This window comes from Panthera leo, chromosome A2, assembly GCF_018350215.1.
Source record: "Panthera leo isolate Ple1 chromosome A2, P.leo_Ple1_pat1.1, whole genome shotgun sequence".
Taxonomy (NCBI): domain Eukaryota; kingdom Metazoa; phylum Chordata; class Mammalia; order Carnivora; family Felidae; genus Panthera; species Panthera leo.
The window spans coordinates 144,810,789-144,837,496 of NC_056680.1; the positions used below are offsets into that span (position 1 = coordinate 144,810,789).

General features: G+C 37.2%; 1 protein-coding gene across 5 annotated transcripts in view; it reads left to right on the forward strand.

Moving 5' to 3' along the window:
- Positions 1-26,708, forward strand: part of KLHDC10 (kelch domain containing 10) — a 70,015-nt gene that overhangs the window by 7,301 nt on the left and 36,006 nt on the right. For 4 of the 5 annotated variants that reach the window (XM_042924528.1, XM_042924503.1, XM_042924518.1 and 1 more), the window contains exon 2: positions 22,136-22,222. In XM_042924528.1, the coding sequence (XP_042780462.1) occupies positions 22,136-22,222 (87 nt within the window). Of the gene's footprint in view, positions 1-8,031; positions 8,704-22,135; positions 22,223-26,708 lie in introns of those variants that run through there. The other variant, XM_042924538.1, reaches the window with a different exon arrangement.

Here is a 26,708-nt window from a genome sequence, read left to right on the forward strand (position 1 = left end):
CCCTAAGCAACCGCTACTCTACCTTTTGTCTCTATAGATTTCCCTACTGTAGACTGTCTCATATGAATGGAATCATATAATATGTGGTCTTTTGTGACTGCCTTTTTTTACTTTGCATAATTTTTTCAAAGTTCATCCATGTTAAATTGGTGGATATCAGTACTCCATTCCTTTTTATGGATAAATAATATTCCGTTGTATGGATAAACCACATTTTGTCTATCCATTTATCCACTCATGAGCATTTAGGCTATTTCTACTTTTTGGCTGTTAAGAATAAGACTGCTATATTGTGTAGAGATGTCTGAGTGAACATATGTTTTCATTCTCCTGGGTATATACCTAGGAGTGAAATTGTTAGGTCGTATAGTAGCTCTGTGCTCTATGTTTAATATTTTGATTAACTGCCAAACTTTTCCAAAGTGGCTGGAATTTTACATTCCTACTAGTAGCGTATGAGGGTTCCAATTGCGTCCACATGCTCTCATCAACACTTGTTGTTATCTGACTTTTTATTTGTATTTATTTATTTTTATTTTTTTAAGTGTATTTATTTATTTTGAGAGAGAAAGAGTGAGGAGAGGTGGAGAGAGAGGGAGACAGAATCCCAAGTAGGCTCTGCACTATCAGCACAGAGCCTGATATGGGGCTCGAACCCAACTGCGAGATCATGACCTAAGGCAAAATCAAGAGCTGGACGCTTAACCGACTAACCCACCCAGGCGCCCCCCACCAAATTTTTAAAAATTTATTTTTAGAGAGAAAGAAAGAGTGCACACATGTGAACAGGGGAGTGGGGCAAAGGGAGAGAGGGAGAATCCAAAGCAAGCTTCACACTCATCATGGAGCCCGACAGGGGCTTGATCCCATGACTCTGAGATCACGACCTGAGCCTAAATCAAGAGTTGATGCTCAACTCACAGAGCTACCCAGGTGGCCCCTGCCTTTTCACTTTTTTAATTGTGTTATTTGAAGTGCAAAAGCTTTAAATTTTGGTGAAGTCCAAAAATAAATAAATAAATTTTAATGAAGTCCAGTTTATCATATCTAAAACTCTTGCCAAATCCAGGGTCATGAAAACTTATCCCTATGTTTTTTCTAAGAGTTTTATATAGCTTCACTTTTACATTTATGTTTGATTCTTTTTGCGTAAGTTTTCATGTTTGGTGTAGGGTAGAGATTGTCTCAGTTGGCTGCCCTGTTGTCCCAGCACCATTTGTTGGAAAGACTGCTCTTTGCCCATGGAATAGCCTTGGCATTTCTGTCAAAAATCAGTTGACCGTAAACATTCAGGTTTATTTCTGGACACTTGATTCTATTCTATTGATCTATATGTCTGTCCATGTGCTGTTACCTCACTGCCTCCCATGCTTTTGCTCTGTAGCAAGTTTTGAAATCAGAAAGTATGAGTCCTCTTACTTTATTCTTTTCCAAGATTGTTTTGACTATTCTAGGTACCTTGCAATTCCATATAAATTTGAGAATCAGCTTGTCAGTTTATATGAACTCAACTGAGATTCTTATAGAGATTTGTGTTGAATCTGCATATCAGTTTGGGGAGTATTACCATATTAATAACATTAAGTCTTCCAATCTCGAACATGGGATGTTTTTAATTTATTTAGATCTTCTTTAATTCTTTCAACAATGTTTTATGGTTTTCAGAGTTCACTTATATCTTGCTTGCCTTTCTCAGTCCTCTTGTCCGTGTCCTTTACTATGTTTTCAGCAGTGTTTGTACTCCTTTGTGTTATATTCAATGAAGATTTCATTTCTGTGTCGGTTTTATTTTTTCCTTCCATTTCTTTCCTGCTTTCAACCTGCTTATATTTCATCTCTTCTATGGTCTATCTTCTTTGAGTTAGAATCTCTTAAATTTTTTCTGCCTTTGAAACATCATTAATTTTGGTTCAGTATGGTTTATTGCCTTCCACTTCTTACCACCACAATTATAAAAGGAATAGAAGCTCATTAGTAAAATTTGGTAAGTATTGAGTGAGCACTTGAAAATCATCCATTGTAATTCTGCTTAAAAACCACTATATCAACATTTTGATATTTGCTTTCCTTTTAGTTATCAGTGAATTGTTTTTTCTTTAATACTATGTAAGTAATTACATATCACTAGCAGCAACTTGGATTCTGTTAAAACTGTTGTGTATTTAGGGGCGCCTCGGTGGTCCCGTTGGTTGAATGTCCAACTCTTGGTTTCGACTCAGGTCATGATCTCGCAATTCACAGGGTCAAGCCCGGTGCTGGGCTCTGTGCTGACAGCATGGAGCCTGCTTAGAATTCTCTCTTTCCCTCTCTCTGTGCCCTTCCCCTGCATGTATGCACTCTCTCTCAAAATAAATAAATAAACTTAAAAAAAAAAACAACAAAAAAATAACCCAAAAGCTGTCGTATGTTTAAATATTTTAGTCATAAACACTCATTTATATTTTCTATTATTAGGAAGAATTTGTTTCTCAATTTATTATATGAATAACTTTTAGGTTTTCTTCTAGCTGATGTCCTATTTTATTTCTTTTAAAAAAAATTTTTTTTTAAATTTTAAAAATTTTTTAAAAAAATTTTTAGTGCTTATTTTTTGAGAGAGAGAGACAGAGACAGAGAAAACACATGAACAGGGGAGGGGTAGAGAGAGAGGGAGACAAAGAATCTGAAACACGCTCCAGGCTCCGAGTTGTCAGCACAGAGCCCGATGCAGGGCTCGAACTCACAAACTGCGAGATCGTGACCTGAGCCAAAGTCAGATGCTTAACTGACTGAGCCACCAGGCACCCCATGTCCTGTTTTATTTCTCTCAGTTACAGCCAAGCTTTCAAAAAGAATAGACTCTGTTATTTATTTTAATTTCTTTTTTTTCTCTTCAATCTGTTGCAGTCTTGCTTCTGCCTCCTTCATTCCACTCAAGTGCTCTTGTTAAGGTAATAACTTCCTAATTGTTCAACCCATTGGATACCTCTTAGTCTTCATCCTACCCAACTTCTCTAGATTTTTATTTTGACTACCTCCTGTACTAGAGCCTAGGAATCCATAATTAGACAAAGTCTCTATTCCTGAAAAGCACTTAGTTATCCTTTTAGCTCTTGAACTTCTCATTAGTTTTCCTTTATCTGCCCCTTAATATTAGTATCCAAGAATATATCTGTCTGTTTATTTGTTTTCCCTTCCTACTCTTGTATTCTCCCTGGGTGATGTTATTAATTTCCTGACAATGCCTAAATCTGTCTCCAACCCAGACCTACTTTCCTGTTGGACTGTTTGCCTGTGGCTACCAGACATTACCACCCAAGTTACTGAAGAGTACCTTAAATTCAGTGTCTAAAAATAATTTCATCATCTTCCTGCCAAACCTGTTCTTTCTTCTTTGCTCCTTATCCTAACTAGTTTCATGGCTAATTCATCCATTTAGTGACCCAAGCCAGAAACCTGGGAATCACGGTAGATTCCTTCCTTTTGCTCACCTCTTACCCAATTGGTCACAGTCTTCTCATTTTCTCCTCCTTACCCTAACTCTTCAGTTTGTCCCTTTCTATCTCTCTAACCTCACCACTGATGTCTTTGATTTTATATTTCAGCTGTATAGAAGTATTTGTAGTTAGTTGCCTTACATTCTTGGCAAAAGGTAGGTTGGAGAGAGAGATTTTAAAAAATGTGTAATTTACTGTAATACTACAGTACATTTTATTTCTTCTTTCTAGAGTGCCATTCTCCTAATTGTCTTCTAAGACCCATTCAAGTGTACTTTATACAACTTTTTAAAATTCTCTCTTTTTTTAAAATCTCTTTTTTAATACAAATAGGTTGTTTGTAATGAGTAGGTACTATGTGTCTGGCCCTGTTCAAGGTGTTTTATACCATTAACTTATTTAATCCTCATAACCTTGTGAGGAAAATAACTTTTGCATCTTCTTCTCTGATGAGGAACTGAGGCTTAGAGAGAAGCTACATAACTTGCCCAAAGGTATATAGCTAATAAATGTCAGAGTTCAGATTCAGACCAGTCTGTTGGACTTCAAAGCCCATGCTGTTGTGCCCCTTCTTTGTGTCACCACCTTCCTTTGTATATATATACAAAGTGTGTATCACAGTACTGATGTATACTGAATTGCAATTCTCAACTTACCTGCTTGCTAACTATGGGTTCCTTAAAGGCAAAAGGAATGTCTTACTCTTTACCGTATTCTGCAGAGATTAGAACACTGTCCAGCTCATTACTATGCTTTTAGTAAATGTTTATTGAATGAGTTGGTCATTGTCAATGTCTGCAGGTATTGATGCGAGAGAGTTATTTTACATTACATGGTCTAAAATAGATTTTCTTTACTGAGGCATTTAGCACATACAAGAGTTGTATGGCTTTTCTAAATATTCTTTTTTTCCGAGTACACTTTTATGTTGAACGTTATCATAAATAGTTGTACCACGCTTCCATCTGTACCTTGATTCTGTCCCCTCCTGCCTTTCCAGAAAATGTACATTATGTCCTGTGTCGTCAACCTTTTTCTCTCCGTCAAATCATTCCTATAGCGTTATAGCTTTAAGTTTTATGTCTTCTAATCTCTCCTTTTCCTTTTTTGTTTTTAAGTTTATTTATTTATTTAGAGAGAAACAGAGAGTGTGAGCAGGAGAGGGGCAGAGAGAGAGAGGGGGAGAGAGAATCTCAAGCAGGCTCTGTGCTGTGAGCCCAGAGCCCAATGTGGGTCTCGAACCCACGAGCTGTGAGGTGATGACTTGAGCCAAAATCAAGAGTCAGACACTTAACCCACAGAGCCACTCAGGTGCCCCTCTCCTTCTCCTTTGATGGCGAAGTTTGTGAAAGCATTGACTAGAGTTGCTGTCTTAATCGCCATACCTCCCCATCACATCTTTGAAGTAGGTCTCGTTAAAGTCACAGAATGACTAATGTGTTATCAAATCAAATGAATGTTTTTCAATCTCCATTTTATTTGATCTCTCTTCATTTTAAAACATCCTTTTCCGTCAGCTTTCTAGGTGTCGGATCTGCTCTTCTTATTATGAGTCTGGCCTCTCATACCCAGTCTTAATTTTGTCAACTCTTCCTTTTCGACCAGGCCTTAATGTGAGTTCTCAAGTCATGATCCTATGCCTCCACCCTTTTTTTTTTTTCCAAACTTAATTTTAAGTATTCTCTTCCAAATCCATGGTTTTCAATTTCTATCCATATGCCAATAAGTAAGGCCACTTTCTAACCTCTGCCCAAATCTCTCTTGAGGGCCGTATACTTACTGTCTTCACGTCTTCACTTACCTGCCTTATATCCTTCAAGTTCTGCCTGTCTGAAACTGAATTTGTGACCTTTCCTTATTCTAAAGGTGAAGGGAAGCTATTGGGCAGTTTTAAGCAAGGGATTGATAAGATGTGATTTACATTTTTTTAATGTTTTTTATTTAAATTCCAGTTAACATACAGTATAATATTAGTTTCAGGTATACAATATAGTGATTCAACGCTACCATATAATACCTGATGCTCATTACAAGTGTGCTCCTTAAACCTCATCACCTATTTAACCCATCCCCCCACCTACCTCCATTCTGGTAACCATCGGGTTGTTCTCTATAGTTAAGAATCTGTTCTTGGTTTGTCTCTCCCTCTCTTTTTTCCCCTTTGCTCATTTGTTTTGTTTCTTAAATGCCACATATGAGTGAAATCATATGGTATTTGTCTTTCTCTGACTGGCTTAACAGTCCAAGTGTCTGTTGACTGATGAATGGATAAAGATGTGGTATGTATATGTGTACACACACACACACACACACACACACACACTGGAATATTACTCAGTCATAAAAAAGAATGAAATTTTGCCATTGGAAATGACGTGGAGCTAGAGAATAGTATGCTAAGCGAAATAAGTCAGTCAGCAATTTACATCTAAAAAAATTTTTTTAAGTTTATTTTTCAGAGATGGAGATAGAACATGAGCAGGGGAGGGACAGAGAGAGGGGGAGACACAGAATGCGAAGCAGGCTCCAGACTCTGAGCTGTCAGCACAGAGCCCGACACGGGGCTCAAACTCACGAACTGTGAGATCGTGACCTTCAGCCGAAGTTGGAGGCTCAACTGACTGAGCCACCCAGGTGCCCCAGCAATTTATATTTTTTAAAACTCCCTCTAGCTGCTGGATGGAGAATGGAGTGTGGGAATTGGCTAAAGTGAAGCATAAAAGCCATGTAGAAGACTTGTAGTTGTCTCCTCAAAGGATTATGGTGGCTTGGACTAGGGTATAGTGGTATAGGTGGTGAGAAGTGATTGAATATGAGATGTATTTTGAAAGTAGCATTTTTTTAAAGTTTATTAATTTTGTGAGAGAGACCACACGTGTGTGTGTGTGTGTGTGTGTGTGTGTGTGTGTGTGTGTAAGCAGGGGAAGGGTAGAGGAGGGAGAGAAAGAATCCTAAGCAGGCTCCGTGCTTTCAGTGCAGAGCCCGACTCAGGGCTTGATCTCACGAACCATGAAATCATGACCCGAGCCAAAATCAAGAGTCGGATGCTTAACCTACCGAGTCACCAGGTGCCCCTTGAAAATAGCATTAACGGGATTTACTGTGAGGTATGAAGAGAGGAATCATATGTTTCTGTCTTGAGCAACTGGATGGATGATGGTGTCATTAAATGAGATGGAACAGACGGGAAGGAGCAGGATTGTGGGGGTAAGTCAAGAATTTTGTTTTGGCTATGTTAAGCATGTGATGCCTATATGACCTCCACGTGGAGAATATGGGGTAGGCAATTTTCATATATAAATCAAACTTAAGGGAGAGGTAGAGGGTCAATATATAAATTTTGGAATTATTAGCATATAGATGGTATTTTAAAGCTGCTGGGCTGGATGAGATCACCAAGGAAGAGTAAATAGAAATAAGGACAGAGGACTAACTTGAAGGTGGGAAGGAAAGGAGAAGCAAGCAAAGAAGGTCCGTAAAATAAGAGGAAAACTGGGACTACTTGATTTCACACAAGCCAAGAGAAGAAAGCCTTTCAAGAAGGAGGGAGAGGTCATCTCGTTCAAGGCTCTAAAATGATGGACTCTAATACTATGGTGCTCTAGTTACCATTGTCGGTGTGGTAGGCTTTGGTGGGCTGGCCTACGGACCTATGAACTGTTTATAACACAGTTCATATCACAAACCGAGATATAAATTTAGAATTTTGAAGCACAGCCTAATTTTTAATAGCCTCTATACTTTTTAAGGTTCACTTTGTTTTTCCTTCCTGAACTATTTTTAAGACCTTTTTCAAAGCAGTTTTTTAGTGGTTTTGAACCCTAAGATCACTAGACCAGATTACCAGTTGTCTATACTGAGCAAACTTGTAGAATGAATAAAAGTTATGCTCAGGCTAAAATATGTAAATATGATTTCCTGTTGTTGGACTCATCCTAGCCTATCCCCTAATATCTTTTCATAACTTTTTTAACTAAAAAGCACTACATAAATATGGTAAAATCAAATAGTATACAAAGGAGACAAAATTTCCCTTCTGCCCTAGATCCCTAGTTCTCTAGACTGTCTCCAGGGGAATCATCTGTTAAGAGTTTCTGGTGTACCTTTCCAGAAATAGAATTTGCATATGTATGCATATAGATACATTGTATCTTCATTTTTAAGCAATTAGAGTACAATATAAAGTATTCTTTATGAACCTATCCTTTTTTTTAACTAAAAAAATATTTTGGGGGTAGTTCTATATTACTATTTAGATTTTGATTGATCTGATTGATCTGAGTCTTCTTCGTGGCTGAAACTATTGTGTTATATGGATGTACAGTAATTTACCATTCATGCAATAGATACTTATTTAAACTGTTCCTCATCTACAATTTGAAAATATTGCTGGGGCGCCTGGACGGCTTGGTTGGTTGAGTGACTTTGGCTCAGATTGTGATTTCACGGTTCATGAGTTCAAGCCCTGCATCGGGCTCTGTGCTGACAGCTCGGAGCCTGGAGCCTGCTTTGGATTCTGTGTGTGTGTCTCTCTCTCTGCCCCTCCCCCACTCATGCTCTGTCTCTCAAAAATAAATATTAAAAAAAATTTAAAGAGAGAGAAAACATTCCTGCAATGGATAGTGATAAATATTACCAACTTACCCATATAATGTCTGTTTTTAAAGTTTTCTTCAAGTTATGGAACTAAAAACTCATGCTTCTATTTATCCCTTTATTTTATTCAACTTTCCCATCCATTTTGTCTGGGAGTGTTTAGGTTTAATCCTCATAATAATAACACTAGGAACTTTTATAAACATAACCCAGTGAGGAGTAGGTACTGTTATTGTTCCCTTTTCACAGAGAAGGAAGCTGAGACCCAGCATTTCTTGTCTAAGGCCATTAGCTAACTAGAGACAGAGCCAGAATTTGGAACAATCAATGTGGTTCTAAAGTCCATGCTCTTAACTCTGTGCTGTATTCTCTGCTGCCTGTCCTTCCCACTTCTTTCTCTTACTAATGTAATTCAGGCCTTCACTGCCTTATAACTGGATTATACTAATTAATGTTTCTGTCATTTCCTGTCTTCTTCTCGTATTCTATTCTATATACTGAAACAGGATTAATCTTCCTAAAGCAAAACTATGGTTTTTAGGATGTGCTTCCCAGACCAAAATCCTTCAGTTGCTTCCTGCTACATTTAGAATCCAACCTGATATCATGTTCTTACTATATTTGCTATACGGTCAGTGAATTTACTTCAAGCTTTATCTAAGATAGCATTGATTTGTCTATAAGATTAGACAGTGAAATTAGGGGTGTCTGGTTGGCTCAGTCAGTTACGCATCTGACTCTTGATTCGGCTCACGTCATGAGATCGGGCTCTGCACTAGGCATGGAACCTGCTTAAGGTTCTCTCTTTCCCTCTCCCTCTACCCCTTCCCTGTTATTCTGGCTCACGTGTGCACGTTCTCCCTCACTTACCAAAAAAAAAAAAAAGGAATAAATAGTCTTTGGAGTTGAATAGTGCTTTTTCTTTGAGTTATTTCCCTTTTTACCCACAGTAGCTCCTACCATATGGTTTTATCAACAAACTCTCAACTCAGTTAATTTGAATCAGATGTGTAATTGATCAAAAACTGCTAACCACAAACATCTTGGTGTCACATAAAACAAATTCCTCAAAATACAAACATGCAAACCTCATGCAAGAACATGGAATTTCTTTTTCTTTTTTTTTAAGATAAAAAAAATTTTTTTTTAATGTTTATTTAGTTTTGAGAGAGACAGAGTGAGTGAGTCCAAGAGGGGGAGGTGCAGAGAGGGAGGGGGAGACACAGAATCTCAAAGCAGGCTCCAGGCTCTGAGCTGTCAGCACAGAGCCCCGCACAGGGTTCAAAACCACGAATGACCTGAGCTGAAGTTGGACGCTTCACCAAATGAGCCACCCACGTGCACCTTTTTTTTTTTTTTTTAAAGATTTTATTTTTAAGTAATCTCTACAGCCATCATGGGGGGCTCGAACTTACAATCTCAAGATCAAGAGTTGCATGCTCTACCAACTGAGCCAGCCAGGCACCCCAGAATACGGAATTTCTAATGTGCGTTCCAAACTGGGTACTTTAGAAAGAGGTAACATATTTAGCATTAAATGCACATGCATATACTAAACCAAACATTGAGAAAACCATTTCGGAAGAAAAATAACTTTTTAAAGCTACATCAGATTTTTTTCTGCTCAGTTATAATTTTAAGTACAAAACTTCACTCTGCATTTATGGAAAAAGTACTGCAATGCAAATGTTCTTGTGAAATGTATCTTTTGAAATTTTTATTTTTAAGGAAGGAATAGCTATTATTTTATTTTTTAGAATAGCTCTTCTTTTTTAATATGATGCTTCATGCAAGTATCTTACTAGAAGTCATGTCTGCTTTAGCAGTATTCAATCTGACATTTTTTAGTTTTGCATTTAAGTTCTTATTGGCTTTCTGCTTGTTACATGACAGGATTGTCACCAATTTTTCAAAATAGCTTCATTTTAAATATTGAACTTTTAAAAACAGTTTTGTATAAGATAGCAAACATTTATTATTTGGTGACTGTTTTGTTGCTTTTTTTGCCAGGTTTGGTCCAAGACAACTTTTATTGCTTTTGGTCAAGTGTAGATATTTTCTTTGAAGACATTGCATTTGCCAACAGAAAATGGTGACTTGAGAGAAGGGAAAGTGAATTCATAAAGAACAGCCGTGTCTTAGGGTGCCTGGGTGGTTCAGTCGGTTAAGCGTTCAACTTCGGCTCCGGTCATGATCTTACGGTTTGTGAGTTCAAGCCCGCATCAGGCTGTGTGCTGTCAGCACAGAGCCTGCTTCAGATCCTCTTGTCCCCCTCTCTCTCTGCTCTCCCCTACTCTGTCTCTCGCTCTCTCAAAAATAACAAAAAATAATTGTCTTCACTTCAAAATTGATTACTTTTCTAATTTTAATCAAGGAACAGAATGAGTAGCAAAGTATTAAATGACATTTCTGGATACAATCATTTAATAGAATTTGTGAATTTCCTTCTACTTGATTTCTCAGTTTTACTTGCAGAAATAGGGAGTGTTCTGTGTCTCTGAAGAGCTAACTGCCTTTGGTGCCTCTTAAAGGAGGGAGTTTGCAAAATTTTAGTTCATCAGGCACTGTCAAAATGTATTGATTGAAAGATCTGTTTTTCCTATTCAGTCTCTTATATCTACACTCACTGAGTACATAGTGTTTCTATCTCTCCCTCAAGGATGTTTTTGGGGAGAAAGTTTATTCTCTGGATACTCATCAGAGTGCAGGAAATCCAGGAATATGAAAAGACCAAATCATGTAGTTTGACTCCTGAGTAGGTTATTACTATACATTTTTATTTCAGTATATTAGGATTCACATACATAGTTGTTAGTAAAGAAACTGGCTAAGTTATTTTCTAGGGTAGTAGGATGTATACCATACTCATTTTTTTAAACTATTTTTTTAAGTGTATATTTATTTTGAGAAAGACACAGTGTGAGTAGGGGGAGAGGTAGAGAGAGAGGGAGAGAGAGAGAGAATCCCAGCCAGCCTCCATGCTGCTAGTGCAGAGCCCGATGCAGTCCCCAAACTCACAGAGTCCAGAGGTCATGACCTGGGCTGAAACCAAGAATCAGATGCTTAACTGACTGAGCCACCCAGGTGGCCCTCTTTTTTTTTTTAAACAAAGTTTTGCTGGAGATACAAAAGGAGATAATATTAAATTAAGAAAAACAGACTCTTGGGGTTCCTGGGTGACTCAGTTGGTTGAACGTCCAACTCTTGGTATTGGCTCATGATCCCAGGGTTGTGGGATTGAGCCCCGCATTGGGCTCTGAGCTGAGCGTGGAACCTGCTTGGGATTCTCTCTCTCTCTCTCTCTCTCTCTCTCTCTCTCTCTCATCCCCTCCATCTCTAAAAAGAAAAATAAAAGAAAGAAGGAAAGCAGACTCTCTGGCTATGGTTTACATTTCAGGATGGTCACATTAACACAGATACTCCTAGAATACAAATGCAGGCAGTTTTATTTATATTGATTAATTAATTAATTAATTAATTTATTTTTAATATGAAATTTGTTATCAAATTGGTTTCCATACAACATCCCAACAGGTGCCCTCCTCAATACCCATCACCCACCCACCCGTCCCTCCCACCCCCCATAAACCCTCAGTTTGTTCCCAGTTTTTAGAAGTCTCTTATGTTTTGGCTCCCTCCCTCTCTAACCATTTTTTTTTCCTTCTCCTCCCCCATGGTCTTCTGTTAAGTTTCTCAGGATCCACATAGGGGTGAAAATATATGGAATCTGTCCTTCTCTGTATGACTTATTTCACTTAGCATAACACTCTCCAGATCCATCCACGTTGCTACAAAGGGCCATATTTCATTCTTTCTCATTGCCACATAGTATTCCATTGTGTATATAAACCACAGTTTCTTTATCCATTCATCAGTTGATGGACATTTAGGCTCTTGTTTATTTTTTTAAATCTTAAACACAGAAAATATAAGTAGTAAAAAAAAAAAGTTTTAAAATTAACTTTTTATCTTTTTCCTTTGTCCTCTCTTCTAAAACTCTTTAGAGCCATAAAATGTTAAAATTGAAAAAGACCTTAGAAATTAATTATCTTCCCCTAGCTTCTACACAATATGAGAATCCATTCCACAATAGTTCTAATCTTTTTATAAAATCTCTATTTTAATATTGTTGTTTTTTGTTTTTTTGTTTTTTTTACGTAAGCTCTATGCACAATGTGGGGCTTGAACTCATGACCCCAAGATCAAGAGTCACATGCTCTACTAACTGAGCCAGCCTGGTGTTCCTAAATCTCTATTTTAAAGATGTCTCCTTATTTTGACCTCTTAGACTAGTGGACTACCTATTACATTGTGGAGAAAGCTGTCAAATTATGTGTTGGCTCTAATTATTACAAAGACTTGCCTTAAGTGCAGCTACAAATTCTATGACTTTCTCCCAGTTGTATCTTCTTACAGGTTATAGAATGAATCTGTTCTTTCTTCCATTTAACCACCCTTTGGAAAACATTGATAACATTCTGGGTCTGAATTCTGTTTTACTTTTTAACCTGGGGGCCATCAGTTCATGAGTCTGTCTTCAGGGGATGGGTCTTCAGGGGATTATATCATATGTAAAATTGTATATGTGCATTTTTCTGGGAAGGGAGCCAGTAATTTTTATTAGCCTCAATAGAACCTGATTCCCCGCCAAAATTAATATGCCAGACCTACCGGGGTAGACCTGGTAATCTGCTTTTTGGTTTTGTTTTTATTTTTATTATTTTTAGTAAGTTTGCAATGAGCGGCTAGTCTAGCATCTCAGGAACTATCGCACTAGGTAATTTCTGAGATGCTTAGAGCATTTCCAACTCCATTGAGAATTGTAGAATTTTTAGAGCTTTAGAGACCATTTAGTTTATATATAGTTTATGGTATATTTATAGTTAATTCTTTCTATCAAAAGATTAAGCTGATCCAAAGGAGTAAGGTTTTTATTTAAAAATTTATTTGAAAACCTTGGCAGCCATTCATAAACATTAAGAATGTGGTAGTGCTGGGGCGCCTGGGTGGCGCAGTCGGTTAAGCGTCCGACTTCAGCCAGGTCACGATCTCACGGTCCGTGAGTTCGAGCCCCGCGTCAGGCTCTGGGCTGATGGCTCGGAGCCTGGAGCCTGTTTCCGATTCTGTGTCTCCCTCTCTCTCTGTCCCTCCCCCGTTCATGCTCTGTCTCTCTCTGTCCCAAAAATGAATAAACGTTGAAAAAAAAAAAAAAAATTAAAAAAAAAAAAAAAAAAAAAAAAAGAATGTGGTAGCGCTATTTTAAATCAGGAGTGTTCCCAAGATTTTTTTTGTTAGACTTAATATTTTAATCTAACACAGGTTTATGAGTTATACTTTTTTATTAATTTTTAATCTGTAAAGATGTTAGCCTATTTTATTCTTACTATTCCGAAGGAAGGACAGTATAGCTTAGGATTCACTTAGGGGCACTAGTTTCAAATATTCCATGTACCTTTTAGAACAGTTTGAGCCTAGTACAACTCCTCCTGTGCCTACCTCCCTTTCCCAAAGACAAAACTCAACCAACGAGGCTTTTTTCTTTTCTCCAGTAAAGTAATACTTGAATAACTAATAATGTAAACCGAATGACAAAAAGCATCTTAAGATTTGAAGATGTCTTTCAGTGTGCTATGATTACTTCACTTTTCTAGAAGTCTGTGCATGATAGGCCTACTTTTTGCAACAAATGTCAGAGGAGTAAAGTCAGAAGAGACAAGAGACTAATGTGAAAGAAAACAGAAAAATGCAGCACAGCAGGGGAAATGAACATGTTTTAATAAACAGCAATGACAAGCAACAGAGATGGCAAGAACCAGCAATTTTCATTCATTTACCATTTATCCCTCTCTTAGTGTCAAAAGTACCTGAGTTAGCTTATAAACAGAGATATATCTGAAAATAGAATGTTTTTTATAAGTAGGTAAATAAGTAAATGGTGTAGTTGAAGACAGATGATATATCATATCTGGTATCTGGGGGGTAGACAGCTGCTTTTGCCTCAATATTGTAACTCCCTAAAGATACATTTCCTGTGTATGTATTAGGGAAGGCGAGTAAGTAGTCAATAGCTGCTTACCCCTAGCTCGAAGGCCCTTGAACCAGAGTGCATGCTTCTTGTTTCCTAAAAGCCTAAGGGATGAGAAACACTACATTGTTTCATTCATTACGATGACTTACTATGGCTTTTATTTTAATAAGGGTGGCAATATGATGGTATATGGTGGGGGGGGGTGGTGCGGGTAACACCAGACTCTTGGGAGAGGAGAACAACTTCTTTGGAGGGGTTGGGAGAATGTACCTTTAGTTGAGAGTCCTTGCCTTAATGTTCTTTCATTTGTTCATTCGTTTGTTCAACAAGTATTTAGCAAATGCCTCTATTAGACACATTTCTTAGGTGCTGAATTGAATTGTGACTAAGAGCATTATCATAGAGTCGTTAAGAGTGGTTTGGATCTAAACTGCATGGGTTTGAATCCCAGATTTTTCATTTGCCTGCCCAAGTGACCTTGGGAAAATTACTTAATTTCTCTGTCTTGGTTTCCTCCTCTGTAAGTTGGGAATCATAATAGTATCTGTCTCATACAGATGTGGTGAGGATTAAATGAGTCCTGGAACAGTATTGTTATTAAAGGGAATTCAGTTGTTTTTATACACACACACACACACACACACACACACACAAACACACACAAACATGTATATGTAAAATGCTGCCATGACTAAGCCATACACAGTACAATATAGCACTCCAATTTATATTTTAGTTTGTGTTGATTTACATACCTCTTTGTCTCCAAAAGGATTTGAGACCGATCCAAAGCCTCCAAAAGAATACCCTGTATTCAACTAACACAACAGAATTAAGATTATGGGTTCAGATCTTCTTGCTTTGAGAGGCAAAAGACAGAAACTTAAAAATGAGTGTATTTAACCGCTAGGAGTAGAGTAGACACTGGATAAATGTTAATTCTAAGTGTAAAAGAAAGTCATTTACTTGAAAAAGTGGTCACTGCCAGCCCAAAGTGTGCTGTTATGCAAATTACTTAAAAATGCCTCTTCCAGGGGTGCCTGGCTGGCTTAGTCGGTTGAGCATGTGAGTCTTGATCTTGGGGTTGTGAGTTCAAGTCCCACGTTGAGTGTATACTTAAAAAAAAATAGGGGTACCTGGGTGGCTTATTTAGTTGCGAGTCTTGATTTTGGCTCGGGTCATGATCCCAGGATCATGGGATTGAGCCCCGCATCGGCCTCTAGGCTGAGCATGGAGCTTGCTTGAATTCTCTCTCTCTCTCTCTCTCTCTCTCTCTCTCTCTCTCTGTCTCTCACCCCTCCCCCTCTCTCCATCTCTCCCTCCGTCTCCCCCTCCATCTCCCCCTCTCCTCCACTCATGCACTTTCTCTCTCTCAAAATATCTTAAAATAAATAAATAAATAAATAAATAAATAAATAAATAAATAAAGCCTTTTCCAGGTAAGCATAGTCCTGTTAGTACACTGGGGAGTAGAGTGTTGGCTGGATTTTAGCCTCACTTAGCCACTTGGCCTGGAGCTCTTGTGCAGTGTGCAACCTACACAACGGTGCAGTGATTCTGAATACAGTATTAATTTGCTTCTCTTCTGAAATTCTTTATAGACACTGAATTGTATAAAGCAATAGGATCATGCCACATGGCATAGCCACCTAAATCAGAATTCTTAGATCATGTTAAATAGTTTGGTTTATTAAAATATTTATAATTGTTTCAGACATAGCATTTTGAATGCAGTCTGCCCCATATCAACGTAATCAGTTTTTGTCATGTTTTTAATACTTTTTCCTTTGAGATATTGTAGATTTACATGCAACTGTAAGAAAGAATGTGGAATGCTCCATACACCCTTCGTTTAGTTTCCCCAAACGATAACATTGTGTTACTATTGTGTAATAACACAACCAGGAAGTCAGCGTTGATACTGCTTGTTTGACCTTACTTTGATTTCATTAGTTTTGCACGTGTTCATTTGTGTGTGTGTTTGTATTGAGTTCTAGGCAGTTTTATCCCATGTGTAGATTTGTGTGACCACCTAGTCAAGATATAGAACAGATCCATCACAGTGACTCCTCATGTTACCCTTGTATAGCCACAGCCATCTCCCCTGGTAAGCCCCTGACAACCACTAATCTGTCTCCATCTCTATAATTTTGTCACTTTAAGAACGTTATATAAATGGAGTCCTACAGTTTTGGCATTGACTTTTTGGCATTGACTTTTGGCATTGGCTTTTTTCATTCAGCACAATTCCCTTGGGAGCCATCTAAGTTGTTACACATATCAGTAGTTCATTAATACTGAACCTTATGCCATGGTATGGATGTACCACAGTTAAATTACTCATTCATTAGAAGGTTGTTTCCAGGTTTTGGCTATTATTGATGGAGCTACTATGAACATTTGTGTACAGGTTTTTGTGTGAGCTTAAGTTTCTTTTTTTTTGCAGTTTGGTATTTTATCCAAAGGTTTTTTTGCACCGATTGAAATGATGTTGTGGTTTTTCTCCTTATTTTGTTAATATAGCGAATTATACTGATTTTTTAATGTTAAATCATTCTTACATTCTTGGAAGAAATTTTACTTGATCATGATGTATTATCCTTTTATATAGCTTGATTTTATTTGGTAATATTTTGTTTGGAATTTTTGTGCCTGTTTATAAGGGATTTTGACCTGTAATTACTTTTAATGTTTTTATCAGATTTTGATACCAAGGTTCTATTAGTCTCCTAAGTGAGTTTCTCTATTCTCTGACAGCATTTGTGTAAGATGGGTGTTATATATCTTCCTTAAATGTTCGGAGTGAAGCCATCTAGTACTCCTACTAATTTTTTTGCACAATACCTAAATTTGTGTTTTTCTATCAATATCTGTATTAATCACTTTCTGCATCTTTCTTCTAAACAAGGCAAAGACTTTATTCTTCTGCTTTCCCTCCTCTCAACCCCCTTCTTACCCTCACAGTGATTCCTGTCAATATCATCTAAGATTGGAGTTTTGAATGTTAGTAAACTTTTGTGTTTTGTTCTTTTCCCAATCAGCACTTAACTTCAAGATCTTACTGGTTTCTCCCCTTACTCTTTTCTTGTACCTTGTTTGTTGTTTTTGGATTAATTTTTTTTAGCTCCAAGTAAAGTTTTTAAGTTTATTTATTTGAGAGAGGGAGAATCCCAAGTAGGCTTTGTACTACATGCTAAGCTCAACACAGGGCTTAGTCTCATGGAGCGTGAGATCATGACCTTGAACCGAAATCAAGAGTCGGACACTTAACCAACTGAGCTGCCCAGGTGCCCCAAGTATATATCTTTGAGTAATTCTTTTGCCAGAAGTCTGAAAGAAGCAAAATTTTTGTTTCCTAGTACATTAAAAAATGTCTTAATTTCAGTCTCACAATTGAGAGTTTGAGTAGATATAGAATTCTGGACCATCTGTTGAAAAGACTGTTCTTCCCCATTGAGTGGTCTTGTCACCTTTGTCAAAAGTCAGTTGACCATAGATGTACGGGTTTACTTGTGGACTTTCAATTCTATTCCACTGATCTCTATGTCCATCCTATGCTAGTACTAAGTTGTTTTGAATACAGTATTTTTGTAGTAAGTTTTGAAGTCAGGAAGTGTGAGTCTTCTAATTTAGTTCTTTCTCAAGATTGCTTTGGTTTTCTCGGTTTCTTACATTTCAATATGAAGTTTACAGTTAGCTTGTCCATTTCTGGAAAAAGGGCAGTTGGAATTTTGGTAGAGATTGCTCAGTTCTCTTTTATATCTTAACTTTTGAAAATACTTTCTACTTCTTTTTCCTTCTATACTATATTCTGGTGAATTTCTTGGCCCCATCTTTCATTGTAGTAATTTAGTTTGCTGTTTAACTGTGTCTTTTCGGTTCCTAGGTTTTTTAGTTTGGTGATCAAAATTTAATTTCTGAGAGTTCCAATTGATTTTTTTTTAATAAATGTATTATTACTTTGCATATCTCTGAGGATATTATTATACTTGATATAAGGTCTTACTCTATTTAACTTGTTAACTCTCTTTAGTCTGAGTTCCTCTGTTTGTTGCATTCATGCCTGAGTCTTTTTCATGTCTGAGTCTTGGTTTTTTGCTTATTCATCTTTATTTGAGAGTCCTAGTTAGCCTTCCTGTGAATATTACATCTGTTGCTGCAGCAGATCTTTAATGGTTGTGGGGAGAGATGAAATGTTAAGTAGGATGGAGCCACCATTGCCAGGGTCTTCTTTAGTGTGAGCGTCCCCTCTTCTACCTGGGAGTTAGTATCCACCCAGGGCTCTGTCCTGTCTGTCTGACCCGGTGTTTATAGTCATTGTTCCTACCCGGGGAGGGGAGGGACACCTCTCCTTTGATGCCACCGTTTCCCTCTGGAGCAAATACCTCTGTTCTGTAATGGTTGACCCAAAGAGGTAAATGAGCGGGAGAGGCTGATCTGCTTTGTAACTTCTGTGCTGGCCCCCAACCTGTAAATTCTGTAAATTGTGTCAGTTCTTCCTGCTGTTTTCCACCTCTGGGCTTCATTTACTGCGAGGTCTGCTCTGACCACTTGCAGTAGCCCTCTCCTCTGGGTGTATCGGACTATGTTTTTCACGTTGCAGTGATTCCTGATAGTGTTAGTCCACCGAAGACATTTCTTGCTTTCTTTTGATTATGGATTTGTAAAAAATTCAAAAATTAAAAAAGATTTAAAATGGCTTTTGTGTTATTTGCTGGGCTTTGGAGAAAGGAGAATGTGCTTGGCCTAATAGCCTATTTCAGTCAATGACTATGTCATTTTTATAATGAAATAAATTTAATAAAAAAAAACATTTAAAAGCAAAAAATAGGGGTGCCTGGCTAGCTCAGTCGGTAGAGCATGTGACTCTTGATCTTGGGGTGGTGAGTTTGAGCTCCATGTTGGGTGAAGAGATTACTTTAAAAAAATAACAAAAATCAGCAAAAATAAAATATTGATGAAATCATTGAAGAAATTATCCTTTTTGTTTTTGTTTTGAAGAGTAGAAGCAATCACGAAGGAAGATTGGCAGTTTGAATTTATACAAATGAAAGCTTTAACGAGCAAAACTTCAGACCAGGAACATATCTATATGAATTTGGAACGGCATATATTTGCTCTATTGCTGGTTTCTCTCTTTTTCTGATCTTTGAGTGAAGGAAGAAAACGTGGGTTCTGAAGTCAGTGCCTACCTTGTGTGAATAACCTCAACATTAGCTTATGCCTATGACAGACTTCATGTTGGCGGCTGAGTGAGGCCAAAGATGTTTGGCAGAGCTCTGAGAAAACATCAAAAGCATTTTTTATTATAACTTTGATTCAGTCATTTTCAATGTTATTCCCTCAGTGTCATTCTAAATTTGCTTGTGTTTTTCCATTATAAAATATGTCCTAGAAATTTGGATAATATAAAAGAGATGATAACCCTCAACCCTAATCATAACCACTGTTAACGCTTTGGTATGTTTCTTTACAGTATTTTTTTAACATAGCATAAATAAATTAAAGTAATATGGTATTATTTTTCTTCCAGTCCAAAAGTAATGCCTACTCAATGGGAAAGCTTGGAAAATAAAGACCAGCATTAAGGAGAAAAATCCAAAAATCATTCATAATAACCACCCAAAGTTAACCACAATTAAAATTTGATGTACATCCTTCCTGTATTTTTCGTGAATCTATACAAGCACTTTTTTCTTTACTAATGTGGTATCAGACTCTAGTACTATTTTGTACTTGCATTTTTTTGTTTGCAATATATTGTGAATGTTTTCCCATGTTAGTAAATATTCTTGTATATACTTTTTAGTGGTGTGTGAAATATGAACATATTTAAGTATGTTTATTTAGCATACTTACTTAACCATCCCCCTATCACTGGACATTGAAAGTGTTTCTAATTTTTTGCCATTATGAATAATATCATAGTGAGTATCTTTGTCCATACATCTTTCCATGCATCTGTGATTGTTTCTTTAGGAATAAATTCCTAGAAGTGGAATAGCTGGGTCAAAGGGTATGTACATTTTAACACTTTTGATACATAAAAATGTCAAATTTTAAGCTAATCACTTGTTATATTCTGTCTTGTATTGCTATCTAATTGTTTTATGTGTCTGTCTTGTCTCCCTAATTAGAATATAAGCTTCTTGAGGGCAAGGGAAGTTTCTTATACATCTTATGTATCCTTTGACAGTGTGGTTTATAATGTTGGACTTCTGAGTCATCAACAAAAATTGTATTGATTTAACCTGTGATTCTCCAGACTTTTGGATGTCATAAATTTGTAATTAAAAAATATATATATACATATATATATGTATATACACATACATACATATATATGTATATATATGTATATGTATATTTTGGGGATACACATAGACTTGAAAATTTTCTGTTTTTCTAAGAAAGAATAATTCAACCAAAACCAACTAACCATTTCCTCTAACCTTCATCTCATAAAATGAAGCATATTTGATCAAAAAAAATTTCTAATCTCTGAAAAAAGGACAGGCCATTTACTTAAATGGAACATTTTCCTTTTTAAAAAAAAAAAAAATCACTACCTTGTCCGCTTTTTTCTCATTTTGTTTTGGACTGGTGAATCTTCACCTTAGCCTAGCAGTGGTCTGTAGACCAAGATTTGGGCATTGCTGATTTAAAAGACTTAAACAATTAAAAGATAACCCCTTTTGCAAAACAAAGAATTCTTCCCCTTGCCAAGGAGTCTGTCTACTCCACAGTATGAAGTGCGTAACGCACGCACCAGTAATGCCTTTTCATCGCACAGGATTTGTGTACCAGAACCTTGCTGACGACCATCTAAGTATATTTGCAACTGCCAAACCCAAAACCTATACGCTTTCTAATGAATATGAGACAGGGAAGTGTGGTGTAGTGGAAAGAAGGCAGGTTTTAAAGTCAGGCTGAGCTTGGATCCTGGGTGAGGCGTTAAGTCGCTTTGCTACCTGGCTTGTAAAATTAAGATGATAACATCTTTCTCAAAATGTCTTTACGGCCACTGTTATGGCAGTTACTTCACTGTAATGTAATTGTTTGTTTAGACATCTGCCTTCCTCATAAGACCAAGAGCTGTTGAGGGTAGGGGACATATCCTTGCACTACGCTAGAGCCTGGCCGAGGGCTCAAGGCATAGCAGATGCCTCATGAAATAACTGTTGAAGCCGTACAGGATTGTTGTGAGGATCAAATGAGGTAACATGCGTGGAAGCTCTTTAGAAACTTTAAATTCTATACAAATGTTAACTTTTTGTATTGCCAGTAAAAGCCATCTTTGGGAGCTATCAAAACTTTGGAAAGAGACAAAATTATTCCTTTAACAGTTCAATAATGCTTTGTATTTCTCTACTATATTACAAGAAAACAAGCTTTAATTGGGGTTAATATGGAACTGGTTTGCTTCCTTGGAAGGCAGATGAATTTCCTTTTTTCTCTCTCCCAGTGGAAGTGCCAAGATATTAAATGTTTGCTTTATTTGGTTGTCACCATGACATTTTAATTATAGCAAGATCTGCTTATTTCATATTCAAAGAATGGTGCCCATTGCTTTATCCTCTTAACCATATAACCGATAAAAGAATACCAAACCCGGAAGAGAACAGGAGCCTGCATTATGCCGAATTAATTTTAGTCAGTGCTCCTTTTTTGACATTCACTGATTTTTTAAAATGTCATAATTTCTAATTTGTTTGTAAAGCTACTGGTGAATTTTTGCCACAAGATGGCATTGGTGATTATTGAATGCATGTTCTGTTGAACCAGAATTCTGAAAAATGGTGCACATATTGTTTGTATTCTTTGGGGGTGAGTTGAATACCTTCATCACTGCTTGTATATTAATTTAATTTTGTTTTGACTTCCAAAACAGGGTTAAATGCTACTTTACATCACTTCTTTCTGTATTCAAGTATTGTTTTGTTTCCTGTTTTTCTGTCTTTATAGCTACAGTAACTATGTATTATTTGCCATGTGTTGTATGTGTCTGACTTATTGCTGATGATTGTGGTAACAGGTAAGAAGAAAATACGATGGGACCCAGTTAGGAGGCGCTTCATTCAGTCCTGTCCCATCATAAGGATCCCTAACAGGTTTTTGAGAGGTGGGTGATAACTAGCAAGAGATCTGTGCTTCATATGGGTTAAAGGGAACTTTGAATTTTCTAAAGTCAAAACTCTGGTTTTTAAAAATTGTCTAAACAGCTAAAATTGCAGTAAGAAAAGTCTAGAACTTAATTTTAAACCTGTGTCTCATATTGACCACTGTTGGAGTTGGAATTGTAAGTTTTAGGGAGTTAGAAACACTTAATGTGTACTAGGTGGTAGAAATAAATCATCTAACTGATATCAGTATTATTCCACTGTAGCCATATGAGAGAGAACTTTGAGTGAATAATCTATAAAATATGGGCGTGGGAAAGAACTTTCTAAATATCATCTGAGGAATAAATAAAGATTAACTTATGTGACAGTATAAAAATTAAAAACCTCTATGTCAAAAACCATAAATAACAAGATAGATTAAAAGGGGGAAATATTTGTAACAAATGGTTACTACCATGAATATATAAAGAGCTCTTATAAATCAATAGTTTAAAAGCAAATGCCCGCTAGAAAAATAGATAAAAGAACATGAATAATCAATTCAGAAAAAGGAAGCATCAGTAAATATGAACAAATACTTATTTTCACTATTGTTACATAAACATGATAATTAAAATAATAAGATCTCATTTTCACGTATGAGGTTGGCTAAAGGCTGAAAATAAGAATGCCCAGTGTTGGCAAAAGTATGGGGACGTGAAGCTCATATATTGAGGGAAGTGTAAAGTTAACACAGCCTATCTGGATTCAGTTTGGCTATATGATATAAAAAACCTTAAAAATGTTGACATCCTTTGACCTAGTAATTCTTACTTTTAGAAGTGTTGCATTCCTTCTATTTCTTATTTTTTCTACCAGAACATACTCCATACTGAAAAAGAATCTCAGAAGAGGGTTGAAAACTGGTTCACACTGTTTTTCTAGGTATAGCAAATTGTCAGACAAGCATACTTAATGTGATGATTTAGACTTTATTAAATTATTTATAAGCCAGTATATCTAATTTTGACTGAAGATTATTACCAAAAAAAAAAAAAATCCTGCAGCTGCTATAGATGTTTCTATATCTAGTACCTAATCTATTTTTAGCAGCCATGTTCCACAGCATGGAAAGAATGAAATCTGGACTTAATGGTCAAAATAAGATACTTAGGGTGTTATGCTCCCTTTTAGAATGAATAATGATTTTATTGATACAGACTAAGAGATAATTTTAATATTATATGACAAAACCATTTTTGCATATGTGGCCAAACAAGTGGCACATCTAATTCTATAACATTTTTTTCTTTTTTCTATTTATAAATTAAAATGCCAATTTATTGATTTACAATGAGAAGGCTAACTTGGGCTGACTAAGCACAATTAAGAAATTGTTTAATTAGGATATAGAATTTAATATAATACAGTTTTGTACAAATGTAAACATAAAAAAAAACCAAAGGAAACTGAACCAACATTATATCTGGAGGGTGAGATTTTATTTCCTTTTGAATATTCTGTTTTTCCATTCTTCAGTCATGGAAAAAAGAGATTAGTACAGGTAAGTTGCATATCTTCGGTTCTTTTGTAAGCCCTAAATTGCCTCCAACAATGAATGGCCTAGGAAGATGGCCTCTGCCTGTGCTGAGAGGGAGGTGGGAGTAAAACCAGCATCACCATCATCAGTCACCAGTGACTGCCTCTAAATCAGTGGTCTTGTCTTAGTTCTCGCTTTCTTTGACCTGTTTGTAGTGTTTGATGCTGTTGACCACCTGCACCTTCTTAAATATTTCTCTTCTTTTGGGTTACTTTCCTGTACAATCCTAGATGTTTTCTTCTTCTCTTTGATTGTTCATTCTGTTTCCTTCACTAGCTTCTTTCTTCCTACCCACTACAGGTGGGCATTTCTCCAGCGTTCTGTCCTTCTCTCCATTATCTCCTTTGGTTCTCTCATCAGCTTTCACAGACTTAACTCTCTCCGTTCGTTCGTTCATTCTTTCATTCTTTTAGTATTTCTTGATTGCCTCCTGTGTAGCAGGCAGTGTATCAGCTCAGTATCTAAATAACAGAGAATCAGATAAACAATTACAGAAAATAATTTGAGTGTAATTCTTTGTGATAAGTGTCCTGGTGAGGTAGCATGGTATGGGATTGCACAGAAGAGGCTCCTGACTCAGCTTGTGGGGAGCACAGACAGAGGAGTGGCCATCAGGATGACTTTTCAGAAGAGATGTACTTAAACGCTGAGTAGGTGTTAGTTAGCAAGGGAGGGTTAGCAAGGGAGAACATCTCAAACCATGGGGACCACATAGCTTAAGGAAAGGCAGTTAGGCAAAACAGAGCATAGTCTCCAGAGAACCATAGGGGGCTCAGCATAGGGGGAAGGAGTAAGGAGAGAAGAAGCTGGAGAAGGTCCAGATCAAGTGGGGCACAACCCAAGGGAAGTTTTCAGAATCATTTTGTGTTTTTAACCAGTGAAGATATTTAATTGAAAGATTAATTACAAGGTTATTACAGTTATTGGGGTGAGAAACGATGGAGACTGCAGTGAAGGTAGTTGTACTAGGAGTGGAGAGTAGGGAGTTGATTTGAAATATAAGGAAGTAGAATTTGATGACACTTGATTCGACTAATATTGAAGAGGAGCTTTCTGTGTGGACCTTTGTGCTCTTTACTCATGTTAAATGGGTGGAGAGTGGGGCAGATTTGAAGAGAGCATGATACATTCAGTTTAATCTCCCCAAGCCAATAATAACGTATCCTTGAGCCCTCAGGTTAAGAGTTATTTCCAGGGAAGTTCCTGGGAAGGCCTGGCTCTGCCCCGATGGCACCCTCGGTGTACCTGCCTGTGTCATAGCACTTATCACACTGAATTACAGTCATCAGTTTCCTTGTCCGTGCCTGCCGTTAGACTGTAAGCTCTGCAAGGGCAGGGATGGTGGGACAGTGCCTGACATTTCTCTGTCTCCAGTTTGTAGCACAGTGCAAGTGGTAGGCATATCATATGTATTTCAGTTGAATTGAATTATTAAGGTCACTGTCAGGGAATAAATAGGATGGGACTAAAATTTTCGTATGTTCTCAACTCTCTGGTGATGTGGCAGTAAACTAGAGTTGTTGAGAACACAAAAATGCTGTCATTTATCGTTTTCTTAGATTAAAAAAAATCTATGCTTTTGAAGTTGCCACCTTTAAGTCTTTCATTTTGGGAATCCTATGCATTACCTCTGTTGATTCTGATTTAACAGTTTCAAAGGGCTCGTTTTCTGTCACTGGATTCCTTCTCTAGAACCTGCATTTTCTCTGAAAGATATTTCTACCAATTAAAGTGTGGTGTGAAAACAATATTGGTGTAATAAAAACAATGGGTTTCCATTACAAAATGATGGCCTAAACATACCCATTTATCTTTCTATACTTCTTAGATATCATTGCAAAAGACAAAACAGACATAAGAAAACTAATAAATCGTGATTGTAGAAAAGAAAGGCTTTGAATCCAAATTATCTATGTCTGAATCCAGGCTCCACCATTTACCAACTGTGTGCCTTTGGGCAAGTTCCTTACTCTTTTTTTTTTTGTCCTCAATTTCCTCATCTGTAAAATAAGGATGATGATAGCAGTGCCTACCTTCTAGAGTTATTGTGAGGACCGAGAGAGGTAATGTGTGCAAAGTACTTGGAGTTTTTATATTTAGCCAATGTCGAATTAATGTTAGCTGCTTTCATTATTATTTGATGATACCAGAAAGTCTAAGGAATTTCGAGGTAATAGAAAGCAGTTGGAATTTTATTGATCGAGAAACCAAAACAGTAACATGGAACTCAAAATAGGTGCTCCGGCTGCATGCTGAAGTCAGAGAATTCTCCATAGGGCCTCTTTACTGAAACTCCAAGCCTAGAGTCTGCAAGTGTGGCAGTAGGGAGCAGGTTTAGGAAAAATGGAACATCAAGGCAAATAATTAAGGGACTTCCTCCAAAACAGTCACTTCCCTTCTTCCGTCTCTCTATAGACAGAGCTCTGGCAACAGCTTTAGTTCCTAGGATAAAGCTACGAGAACAGCTCTTCAGGTGGAGTTAGGGGATTTGCTTTGGGGATGGTTGAGCAGGCCCTGTTCCCATGGACTTGGACTGGAGAGAGAGTGGGAGCACAAAGCAGAGCTTTAGGTAGTGTGCCTCCACAATAGATGGGTGAGGAGGGTGGAACAGGAGCAGGAAAAGAAAGGGAACTCAATCCGGGATTGACGTACATTGAAGGACCCTACCGTCAAAATACGGCCTTATTCTGGCAATCCTAAGGCAAAACTGCTTACCTTTTCTCAGCTTCTTTCGAAAGGGAAACCTGTCTGTCAGTGTACCTCCACTGCACCACTTACCTGCAGAGACCCACAGTGAAAGAGACCTCTCATTTGGAGTCTTGGAGACAGAGTAATACAACTGTTGAGGAAACCCATGCCTCTTACAGTTACTAACCCATGTGGTCCTTCACTTACTAATGTAAATA